The 12493-nt window shown below is 48.3% G+C and overlaps 1 protein-coding gene across 1 annotated transcript in view; it reads right to left on the bottom strand.

The window, feature by feature from the left end:
- Positions 1-12493, bottom strand: part of DRC1 (dynein regulatory complex subunit 1) — a gene marked incomplete at its 5' end in the record, with an annotated part of 41795 nt that overhangs the window by 28809 nt on the left and 493 nt on the right. Inside the window, 5 exons of the mRNA XM_018574640.1 lie at positions 2430-2564; positions 4678-4817; positions 6624-6746; positions 8789-8875; positions 12071-12209. Of these exons, the coding sequence (XP_018430142.1) occupies positions 2430-2564; positions 4678-4817; positions 6624-6746; positions 8789-8875; positions 12071-12209 (624 nt within the window). The remainder of the gene's footprint in view (positions 1-2429; positions 2565-4677; positions 4818-6623; positions 6747-8788; positions 8876-12070; positions 12210-12493) is intronic.

Raw genomic sequence — 12493 nt, forward strand, 5'->3', positions numbered from 1 at the left:
GGGGGGGGGGGGGGGCATTTGTGCCATTTGTGAGGTCAGGTACTGATGTTGGATGAGAAGACGTGGCTTACAGTAGGCGTCCCAACTGATCCCAAAGGTGCCCAGTAGGGTTGAGGTCAGGGCTCTGTGCAGGACACTCGGGTTCCTCCACCAAGCTGGTCACACCGTGTCTGTATGGAGCTGGCTTTGTACACAGGGGGCCGTCATGGTGGAACAGAAAAGGATCGTCACCAAACCGTCAGCACAAGGCTGGAAGAGCCCAATTGTCTACAATGTCTTTGCATGATATAGAATTACCAGCACCCTTCACTGGAGATACCTGAACTCATCATAAATTGGAAAGGGGTCTAAATGAACCTAATAATTTTAGGGGGTCCTCAAATACTTTTGGCCATATAGTAGAAATAAAAGCAGGCTGTGAATTTGACCAAATGAGGCCTATAGTTGTGCTGCATGTAGAAAGGGGAGAAGGACGGGCCAATACCTACCCCAGGGGAACGGTTGGAGATAGTTACATATCTGTCTCTGCACAATGGAAGTGAGGACACGGAGCAAAACTGTTTCCTACAGAAGCTTTGAAACACTCACTGAGCCTGCATCTGGAGGGGTCCATTCACATTAACCTGATGATGGAAGACACCTAGAAACCCAGCTGAGGTGACATGTTATAAGATGTCAGTCTGGGTGACTGTGGTGGCCCCTTCATGACCCACACCGTGTTTCACGGGCTCCGTTGCCCCTCCTACGGGCCCAGGACTGTCTTCTTTGGTGTCGGCGGAGAGCTGGGGAGGAGATGGACGTACCTCCGTTTGCCGATCTCCTCCCCGTTCTATGGGCCCGGGAGTCATGCAGATTGCATCACGTCCGGTCCCATAGCTGTCAGTGCTGGGCTCCTGCAGCCTGCGATCTGCACTTCAATAGCTTATTTAGAGTGTAAAGGTGACACTGGGGTTCTTTTGGACCCCCAGCATCACCTTAAAGAGTACCTGTCACCACATCTGCTATCGATTGGGGGGACTTGTAAGTCCCGCTATGTGATAGCAATTAAAGTAAAGAAAAACTGTTTTTTTTTTTTTTAAATTAACATTAAATAAATCTAAAACATTAAAACATTTTTTAAGGTCCACCCCCCTGCGTGTCTTCACGTAAACACGCGTCAGGTGCGCCTACGTATGAAAACGACGAATGCGCTACACATGTTGGGTATCACCGCGCATGCCGGAGTGAAAGCAATAATTCTAGGGCTAGTAATTTTGGGTATCTCTAAACTATGACCTGTGGGGCCTTTTAAAGCGTCGTCTATGGACTCTTTGGGGGTACTGAATTTTGTCGCCGTTTCACGGGCGCACACAATTTTGAAACTGGGCATGTCGGGTATCTATTTACTCGTTGTGACCTCATCTTTTATATTTTACTAAAATAATTGGTATTTAATTGTGTTTTGGGGCATTTAAGTTAATTTTTCACAAAATTCTGGGGTTTGATAAGAAATTGCGCCAATATGTTGCCACATAAAAATTTGCATCTGCCAACATTTTATTCTACAGGGTCTTGGCTTTCAGATATATAAATATATAATGTTTGGGGAGGTTAAGTAATTTTCAGGCCTAAAATGTGGAATATAACATGGGTGCAAAAATGTAAAAAGTCATGAAGGGGTTAACCTGATGATGGAAGACACCTAGAAACCCCGCTGAGAACTGAGGTGACATGTAATAAGATGTCAGTCTGGGTGACGTTGGTGGCCTCATCTACATCTGAGGTCCGTCAGTTATAATTGAGACGATTTCTCAACATTCACGCAAAACTAGCTGTAATCAACCAAGACCAATCTCTGAGAATTGGCTCAATATTATTATTATTATTATTATTATTACATAGTATTTATATAGCACCAACAGTTTGCGCAGCGCTTTACAATATAAGGAAGACATTACAGTTACAATACAATTCAAGACAAGATGGTAAGGAGGGCCCTGCCCCTGAGGGCTTACAATCTAAAAGAGGAGGGGGAAATGATACATGAGGTAGCTGTGGTAGCTGTGGGAATGAATTATGTGAGAATGTGAAGGTTCAGTGGTTAGGTTGAGGTGGGATCGGCTTCCCTGAAGAGATGAGTCTTTAGGGAACGCCTAAAGGCAGTCAAGGTGGGAGATAGACGGACAGGTTGGGGTAAGGAGTTCCAGAGGATGGGAGAGACTCTAGAGAAGTCCTGGAGGCGAGTATGGGAGGAGTGGACAAGGGAGCTGGAAAGCCGGAGGTCAATGGATGAGCGGAGGGGACGGTTAGGGTGATACTTTGAGACAAGGTCTGAGATATATCTATATATAGATATATAGATATATCTCAATAGACAGAATTCCAACATTCAGCCAATAGAAAAGAACTAAAAATTGACCAGCCTGGCAATGCCGAGACAACCATCTGACCTCATCTTCTTCTGCACCTCCTTGTATTGCTCCACATTCCTCTTGAAGTCATCGGTCAGCGATTGGTTCTCCTCTTTGTATTGCTTGATCTGTTTGTCCAGTTTAATCCTCAGATTGTTCAAAACATCATGCAACCTGGTCAAGGAAAGAGATTTCGTACGTATGCTGGTTACCGGATTCCGATCATTGACTTGGTGGTTTTTGGCACACGTATGTTTGATACAAATACATTTTCCCACATATGTGTTACACCTCAAAAAATAAACCCATCACATCAGAAAAAGTCATTGCAAAACGGTTTCCTCCGTATAGAAGAGTGGAGCGGGCTTTATGACTACACCACTCATTGTTACTTGTACACAGAGGTAAGGAGGGAAAGGGAGAGATGACTGAAACCTTCAGATACACGAAGGGTGTGAATGAGGTTCAGGAGCGCAGGATTTTCATTATGAAGCTAAGATCAAGAACACGGGGACATGACCTCCAAGTAGCAGGAGGAAAGTTCAAAACCTTAGAAAAGCATTATTTTACGGATTGGAACGGAAAAAAGGAGGGATGCACCAATAGCAATACTAGTATCGGTGCCGAGTATTTGGGCCAGTACTCGTACTCACCCAAATGCTCCAATGCCTAGCCCAATACCTGAGCTTCCGGTATCAGGAAGCCAGGCAGCGAGTCATTACATGCTGCGCGGGTTCCTGATTGGACGGGAAGCTGGCTCCATGCTCCCCCGTCACTTGGTGATGAGGGAGCATGGAGCTGACTCCACTGCCAATCAGGAAACTGGCCAGTGTGTAGTGACTCGCCGCCTACCTTCCTGATTGGTCAGCCAACTAGGAAGTCATTACCCGCCCTCCCCGCTCCGCTTTCTGATTGGCCAGAAAGTCGGCTTCATGCTCCCTTGTCACCTGCTGACAAGGGAGCATGGAGCCGGCTTCCGGTCAATCAGGAAGCTGGACGCTGTGTAAAGACTCGTTGCCCGGCTTCCTGATTGGCCGGCTTCTTGACCAATCAGGAAGCCAGGCAACGAGTTATTACACGGTACCCGGCTTCCTAATTGGCCAGAAAACTGGCTTGTCACTTAGTGATGAGGGAGCATGGAGACGGCTTCCCAGCTAATCAGGAAGCCGGGTGGCGAGTCATTACACACCGCCTGGCTTCCTTAATGTGACTTCCGGTATCGGTATCAGAAAGTACAGAAAAAATATATCGGTACTCGTACTCGATACCGAAAAATTGCTACCGGTGCATTCCTAGAAAAAAGCCTCGATGGAAAAAGTAAAGGGGAAAGGAAATGAAAAGGAAGAAAGCCTCGATGGACCATGTGGTCTATGTCTGTCGTCACTCTTCTATGTTAGCTTTGGGAGCCTCCATGTTCCTCTAATGCAGTGGTTCTCAACCTGCGTAACCTCAGGACCCACATTTGTCCTTGGTCATTAAGTCGCGACCCAAGTTGCACTGCAATGGAACGCACGCCATTGCGGTACCACGTGTTCCGGTGCGGGCAATTGAATAGTGGGCGGGAGGTGCGTTTGGGGTACCATTCAAATGAATGGCAGCGCAACACATCTCCCACACCAGAACGCGTGGTAGGTGTGATTGCATGGTACATTGCGTTAATTGCACAAGACTGTTCAATGAATACACTGTACTAGTGTGAACGGGCCCTCAAAAACATTGACAGACACACACAACCACAGACACAATCTCACACACATATACACACTCCAAAAAATGTTTTTTTCTTTTTCCAAGATCCACTCAGTTTCCCCACCTTACGAGAACTGGAGTGAATCGCCATCCTGGGGTCCGGTGTGGGCTGCTGTGCTGTGACGGAGCTCCATCTATATGTGCATTGCTGGTACATCTCCCTTGCGCACCATGTAGAGGTGCCGGGAACCAGAATGTGATGTCACTCCGGTTCAGACACCTATACAGGGGACACGAGGGAGTTGTAAGCAATGCAGGTATGGATGGAGCTCCCTGGCAGGCATAGCTTCACCCCACCTCAAGCTGACACTTGGTGCCGGGCAGCATATTTTCAATGACTGCTTGGCACCAAAACTGACAGCGCTGATAGGGTGAGGCTAAGGAGGTTCTCACCTAGAAAAGTGGAAGCCAGGTGGCGACCCAGTGAACATGGGGTCGCGACCCACTTTTGGGTCACGACCCACCAGTTAAGAACCGCTGCTCTAATGTACTGGGATTGCTTTTGTTCATTCAGCGGCGGCGGCGGTGGTGACATTACCGTGTGATCCTCCTCTTCTGCTGGGATTTGGTGATGGTGTTCTCCTCGTCCCTCTTCTTTAGCACTTGGTAGTTGTACTCCAATTTTTCTTGATTCAGCTGGAAGGTGGCTTTTATATGCTGCAGCTGCTGCTGGAGAATCTGTGGCCATCGGAGAGAGGAAGATGGTTATGTCTGCTATCAGAGGGACACATTGGCACATTTTTGATTTTTTTTTTCTTATGCATACAAAGTACATTGAATAACCCAAAGTTTGTAGACACCTGACCATCCCACCTATATGATCTTGTTGGAGATCCCAATATAAAAGCATGGCCATGCGTTAGGATCCAGAGCGCCTCCAGGTGGCGCTGGAGCTGAGCCATGCAGTTCCTGGGCTCACCTGCAGGATTCTCCAGGCAGCCAGCGGCTGCTAGGTGCCAGACCACCACTGGGTGGTGCTGGTACCTGCAGCTCCAGTGCTCACCTGGGGGTGTCTCCCAGCTGCCAGGAATCAGCCCATTAGATGTTGCTCCTGGGAGGGTATTTAAACCCTCCCTGCAGTCTGGACCTTGGCTCAGGATTTCGTTACCTTCCCCTGTTGTCTGAGTCCTCTGGCCTGAACCCTAAGACCCTGATACCTGTATGCTATCTTGTACCCTGGGCCCTGTTTCCTGTGTTGTTACACCCGTTGTATGTTCTAGGTGTTGGGGGTTACATTATTGGTTTATGCCTGTTGTGGATTGTTTCTGTTAGCTTGCTAAGTTTATTAAAATATTTATATATACCATACTTGCCTGGTCCGTGTGGTCACACGTGTTTGGTCCGCCTGTATGGGTACCTGTGCAGGTGTGGGGTCACCTGTGCCGGTATCCCTGACACCATGAGTATGGAGTTGTACCCCCCCAAAGGGGTTTGTGTAGGACGCTCGAGTTCCTCCACACCAAACTGATCACACCATGAGGGGAATTGATCAAAACTGGAGCAGACAAAATCTGGAGCAGATGTGCATTGCAACCAATCAGCTTCTCTCTTCAGTTTGTTGAGTTAAGCTTTGAAAATTAAAAAGAGAAGCTGATTGGTTGCCGTGCACATCTGCTCCAGATTTTGTCTGCTCCAGTTTTGATCAATTCCCCTCCATGTCTTTACGGTGCTGGCTTGGTACGCAGGGGGCAGTCATGATGGAACAGAAAAGGCTCTGTCAAGGGAAGCACATAATTGTCTTAAAGGAGAACTATGAGGCAAGTGATTTTCACTCACAATCTGAGCCGACCTGTGACAATTAAACTGTCACATACCGGCGCTCGCTCACTTCTCGATCCATCCGTGCCGTGCAGAGAGCCGTCGCGACTGGCGTGCGACTGTCCCTCCCGGCTCCCCGCAGGGATTATCTCTCCCCCTGCTCCGATCCTCCAGCGCTGACTGGCAGAATGGACGGGGGAGGGGGCGGGTACAGCTGGCTCTACCTCTAGATAGGCAGAGCCAGCTGTCACTCACGCAGCTGGGCGGATCCAGACAGAATTGTTGGGATCCATTCCGGCTGCGGCGTCTCAGTATATAGTGAGCTTAGGGTGACGGGAGAACGCTAGTTTGTGTCCTCCTAGGAGAACTATGGGGAAAGCCCTGACCCCATAGTTCTCCTTTAAATGTCTATATACGTTGTAGCATTAACAGGGCCTTCACTGGAGACACCAGAACGCCATCATTTGGAGAGGGGTGCACATAGTTTTGGCAATATAAAGGAGAGTAATGTAAAAACTCTCTATCACTGAAGGAGGGCACACTGACCTCAGACACAAAGTGCCAATGTCACTCAGCGATAAAGGAGCCTGTAGGTCAAAATCAATACACATTTTTCTTATAGTTATATTTTATGGGAAATATTGCATTTAAAGCCTCCAATAAAGAATTCTTCTGCAAGCGTTGTCACTTATTGGAGAAAACTTTGACAGAAGCTGTAACACTGACCTGCACGTCGGTCTCCAGTTTGATCTTGATCATGGTGTACTCCTCGCCATCCTGCACCCGGAGCTGGTTCAGCTGCTTCTCGTATTCCTCCACCTTCTTCATTCTGTTCAACAGACTCTCCAGCTGCCATATACAATACAGCCAATCAGAGGGCAGCTCATTCACTTACAATGATATCATCACCAGTGGCGTCACAAAGGGGGATGCAGAGGGGGGGCCCGCACCCGGGTGCCACCATTGGGGAGGTGACACCAAAATGACTGACAGCCATTTTGGTGTCACCCCCCTCTGAAAAGCCAAGCACTCAGTCATTGACCGAGAGCCCGACAGTGTCGGGAGAGAGGAAGGGGGCCGGCGGCATACCTTATCCTGCCGGGTGAACGTCCCCTCCTCTCTCTGCCGGCATCCACTAGTTAGATGGCCGCCGGCAGGCATCAATAAGATGACTGCGCATGTGCGATGACGTCACAGCGGGGTGTCTCCCGGTCTCCGCTCCGGGTGACACCCGGCCTCGGGACGCCCCTGATCATCACTGTCCTGACTGCTTATACGAGTCATGTGGGTTTCCGACTTTCCAATGCTTACATTATTATAATAAACACAAACCCAACTCATCTCGGCGTTCTAGATTTCCTCCCTTAAAGTGAATCTAAAGACAAAAACGTTTCCTTTAGTTCTGGGCAGAGCAAGGAACGGTTAGAACCAGTGCCATGAGTTCCTCTGTGTCCCATTGGAGAGATTTCCCTTTTCTGTCTGTCCTGGAGACAAAACAGGAAGCGAGGGGAATTCTTCGCCAGTTGTCACAGAGAAAGCTTTCCCCAATGGAAGAGATCCGTCTATCCCTGTTTCTGGTGACAACCTTGAAGCGCATTTCCACTGTTGCAGCCATATCAGCCAAAATGTATTTATTGTGTGCTTTTTTCTGCTGAAGACTGAACTCAATGAACACAAGCCGGTCTTCAGCCAATAAAACTTATAATGATGCAATTAACTTTTTAACCCCTTTCCGTCCGGCCATTTCATTACAACGGCCAGACGAAAAGGGGTTTAAAAGGTTAATTGCATCATTATTAGGCTTGATAAATGCAGGTGGGCTTTTAAAAACGTCTTTTTTCCCACTTCTGCTCGCACGGGCGGGAAACTGTGTACATTCTAAACATCCAGCTGTAGAGCCGTTTGATTGCTTGTATGTTGTGCACCAATGTTTGGTCCCCCTCTCTGCAACCGCCTATCCCGGGCTCTGCTGTACCCCGTACAGGCCCGGGACCGGCGCAGCACCTCTCAGTACCGAGATCGGAGTGCACACGATCTCCCCTCCGATCTCTGAATGCAGTAATGACGTGTATTACAGCACTTCCGCCTTCAGCTGTCATTTATCCGGCTTCTGTAGCCCGGGGGGGCAGCTCTCTTCTTCATCAGCTTCTCAGGGGTCCCTAGGTGACATTAGCACTCTAAAAGACCCCTGATGTCTCCATAAAGAGGACCTGTCAGTGTGCCTGTTCTATCACATAGGGGCATTGTTATGCCCCTAAGTGATAGCAATAAAATTAAGTGTAAAAAAAAAAAAAAAAAAGTTCAAAAAAATTAGTCATAAAAAAAATATACAAACATTTTGTGAAAGTCCCCCGCCCCAACATACACACACGCACATACAAACACGCTGCGGGTGAAAAGGACAATTGTGCCCATTGTGCCGCACATGTTACATATCACGTCAGAATGAGAGCAATAATTTTAGGGCCAATCACTGATCGCACTAAACTGATGAGCAGTAAAAGCTTTTAAAGCGTCGCTTATGGCCAATTTTAGGCCAACGTGGCCCCGTCTTTTATATTTTACCCAAAAATTGGGTAATAATAAGTGTTTCATCATTTAATACAGGGAAAACAGTTTTTATTTCAAAATTTTCAGTAATTTTTCTTTAATATAGTAAAAAAATAAAACCCCACTAGTGGTGATTAAATACCACCAAAAGAAAGCTCTATCTGTCCCCAAAAAATGGTATAAAATTAATGTCAGTACAGCGCTGCATGACGGAATAAATGTCAGTCAAAGTACCGCAGCGCTGAATACTGAAAAATGGCCGGGGACAGGAAGGGGGTGTAACACCGCGGACAGCAAGGGGTTAAAAAGCTTTCACAACAATATGGAAATTCAGTGCTTACCTCTTTGTCCCAGCGACCCTGCATGGTCTGCTCCCACTTCTTCTTACTGACGTCTAACAACTCTCTTCGCTCTTGTTCAAACGCTTTCTACAAGACAAGTGAAGTGAGGGTCAGTGTGCAGCCGCAGATTATTATCATCACATAGTATTTAAATAGCGCCAACAGTGTGCGCAGCGCTGTACAATATAAGGAAGACATTACAATCACAATACAATTCAAGACAAGATGGTAAGGAGGGCCCTGCCCTGAGGGGTTACAATCTAAAAGGGGAGGGGCAAGTGATACATGAGGAGGTAGCTGTGTGGGGGGATGAATTGTATGAGAATGTGATGGTTGAGCGGTTAGGTTGAGGTGGGATCGGCTTCCCTGAAGAGATGAGTCTTTAGGGATTGCCTAAAAGGCAGTCAGAGTGGGAGATAGATGGACAGGTTGGGGTAGAGAGTTCCAGAGGATGGGAGAGACTCTAGTGAAGTCCAGGAGGCGAGCATGGGAGGAGTTGATGAGGGAGCTGGAAAGCAGGAGGTCTTTGGAAGAGCGGAGGGGATGGTTGGGGTGATACTTTGAGACAAGGTCTGAGATATATCCGGGGGCGGAGTTGTGGACGGCTTTATAAGTCATTGTTAATATTTAGAATTTTATCCTCTGGGCGATTGGAATCCAGTGCAGGGATTGGCAGAGGGGAGCGGGGGATGGAAGCCAGTGTAGGGATTGACAGCGGGGGATGCAGACACTGAGCGGTTGGTTAGGTGAATGAGTCTAGCAGCTGCATTCATGATAGACTGAAGGGGGAGGAGCCTGTGCAGTGGAAGGCCAATGAGGAGGGAGTTACAATAGTCAAGACGAGAGATAACAAGGGAGTGGATGAGTAGTTTTGCGGTGTCATTGGTGAGGAAGGGGCGTATTTTGGAGATGTTAAGAAGGTGAAGGCGGCAGGATTTTGGATAGTGATTGGATGTGGGGAAGAAAGGCGGTTTCAGTGGAGTGTAGGGGACGAAAGCCAGATTGTAAGGGGTCGAGAAGGTTATTATCAGCGAGGCGGCGACTTGGGAGAACGAAAACGTTATTATTTAACAACGTGGTGCCAGTGGGAAGCGGCCTGCAGTTATTGAAGAGTACACCCAAAATTATATCTCAGTTTTGGGTATAGTCTATTGCCGGAGATGGCCATGTGAAGGGTAGATCATGTCCTCGCTGTGCTGGCCGGGGAAGACATAGCCATCTGTTCTGCCATGGAGATCTCCAGGATCCTATGACATTACATACACGTGCCTGGCATGGAGGTGGATCGGCAACTACCAGCACACCAGAATGAATGGCTACATCTTGCTGCTGCTACCCTGCACCGCTCCGCATATGGGGGGAGATAGAGGGAAGCACTTATGACAGGGAACATGTCACCCACTCCTGAGATGGACTACAATCCCACGTTTAGTGTACTAATTTGTATCGAGATTAGGGATGTCCCCATACCGATACTAGTATCGGTATCGGGGCCGATACTAGGCATTTCAAGGCAGTAGCTGTCTTTGGCTGTGCCTGTCTGGTTCTATATCTCCGCCTCTTTCCCGCCACAGGCACAGCCATGGACAGCCCCACACAGCACAGTACACCCCCCGAGATGGCACCCACCCGATCAACTCTCCACAGCATAGCCACAGAGCCCAGCAGAGATCCACATGCCACCTGGGTGAGATTGCAGCCTGGTGAAATGTATTGGGACAAGGATGGTGCTCTGGGGACATGGATGGTGCTCTGGGGGACAAGGATGGTGCTCTGGGGGACATGGATGGTGCTCTGGGGACAAGGATGGTGTTCTGGGGACAAGGATGGAGCTCCGGGGACATGGATGGCGCTCTGCGGACATGTATAGCGCTCTGGGGACATGGATGGCGCTCTGGGGACATGGATGGCGCTCTGGGAACATGGATGGCGCTCTGGGGACATGGATGCCGCTCTGGGGACATGGATGGTGCTCTGGGGACATAGATGGTGCTCTGGGGACATATATGGCGCTCTGGGGACATGGATGGCGCTCTGGGAACATGGATGGCGCTCTGGGGACATGGATGGTGCTCTGGGGACAAGGATGGTGCTCTGGGGACATATATGGTGCTCTGGGGACATGGATGGTGCTCTGGGGACATATATGGTGCTCTGGGGACATGGATGGTGCTCTGGGGACATCTGTATTTAGCTCTGAAACTGCACTAAAATCATCAGTCTGTGTTGTTTTAGAAAAAAAAGTCACATGTCCCTTTAAGAAAAAGTATCTGTAATTGGTACCGGCGTGTACCTGAGGGAAAGTACTTGTACTTGGTCTTGAAAAAGTGCCATCGGGACATCCCTAATTGAGATTGTAGTCCATCTCGGGAGCAAGCTTTGACCGGTGACTACTTTACAACACACACAGGGACCATGGGGAACAGACGTAGCCCCCCTCCAGAAGGAAGGACAGTGTCAGAGATGATTGGAGGATCTACAGCCCAGTGATACAAATAAGATACATTGTTGCTCAGAGTTCAGGGACTTGAATGTATTTTTAAGCTTTATCTCCCGAGTTTAGTGTCACTTTGAAGTACATTAAGAATCAGAGGTCTTGCTGCACTCCTTACCGGAACATCCAAGAGACCGGTGCTGACGGGTGGGTGCTTGTAGTGACCGCGGACGGCAATTGAATGGCAATGTGTCTTTAAATTGACTTTTGCTAAATTACTATTTGGTGTGCTGGTGACATTATTTGAAGTACATCTCCCCCTCTGTTACTCCCGATTTAGAAAGTTACACCATCTGAATGCTCAAATAACTCGGGGTGTCTAAGGGTCCCCACACACCTTACGATAATCGGACGATAATGGCGGGAAATCCCGCGATCGTACGATGATCGTAAGGTGTGTGGAAGCCGTGCGACCTCTACTACTGTACGGTCGCACGACTTTAAACTTACGGACATGTTTGAAAACCCGCCGAGCATCGTACGATGTTCGGCGGGTTTGTGGCATGTCCGTACGATAACAGCCGCACGGGCCGGTGTGCGCAAGCGCACACTGCCCGTTCGGCATTGCGGACATCGAAAGCCCGCCCCTCAGGGGGCGTGGCTTGCGATCATCGCAAGTACGATCTGCCTATGCAACATAGGCAGATCGTACGTTTTTTTAAGTACCTTACAACCATCGCAAGACAAAAGTCCTGTGATGGTTGTAAGGTGTGTGCCCAGCCTAAGCCTGGCACGAGCAGCAACAAACCAGACATGAGTGATAGAGATAAAGTCAGGGGAGACTCTACCTCGGTGTGCAGCAGTTCTTCCCGATAGGTCTTCATGAGGCTCTTCACCTGGTCCTCCATCCTCTCAATCAGCAAGTCAATGTCCTCGGCCTGCTTCTTTAGGTCCTTCACATACTGGTCGTCCTTCCTCTTCAGTTCCTAAGAATGTTCAGGAGACCATATACAAGGCTCATTTATCACTGACACAATGATATACATACACTGAGTGGCCAGATTATTATTATATACACTGAGTGGCCAGATTATTATTATATACACTGAGTGGCCAGATTATTATTATATACACTGAGTGGCCGGATTATTATTATATACACTGAGTGGCCGGATTATTATATACACCGAGTGGCCAGATTATTATATACACCGAGTGGCCAGATTATTATATACACCGAGTGGCCGGATTATTATATACACCGAGTGGCC

This window comes from Nanorana parkeri, unplaced genomic scaffold (assembly GCF_000935625.1).
Source record: "Nanorana parkeri isolate BGI_ZX_2015 unplaced genomic scaffold, ASM93562v1 scaffold3114, whole genome shotgun sequence".
Lineage (NCBI taxonomy): Eukaryota > Metazoa > Chordata > Amphibia > Anura > Dicroglossidae > Nanorana > Nanorana parkeri.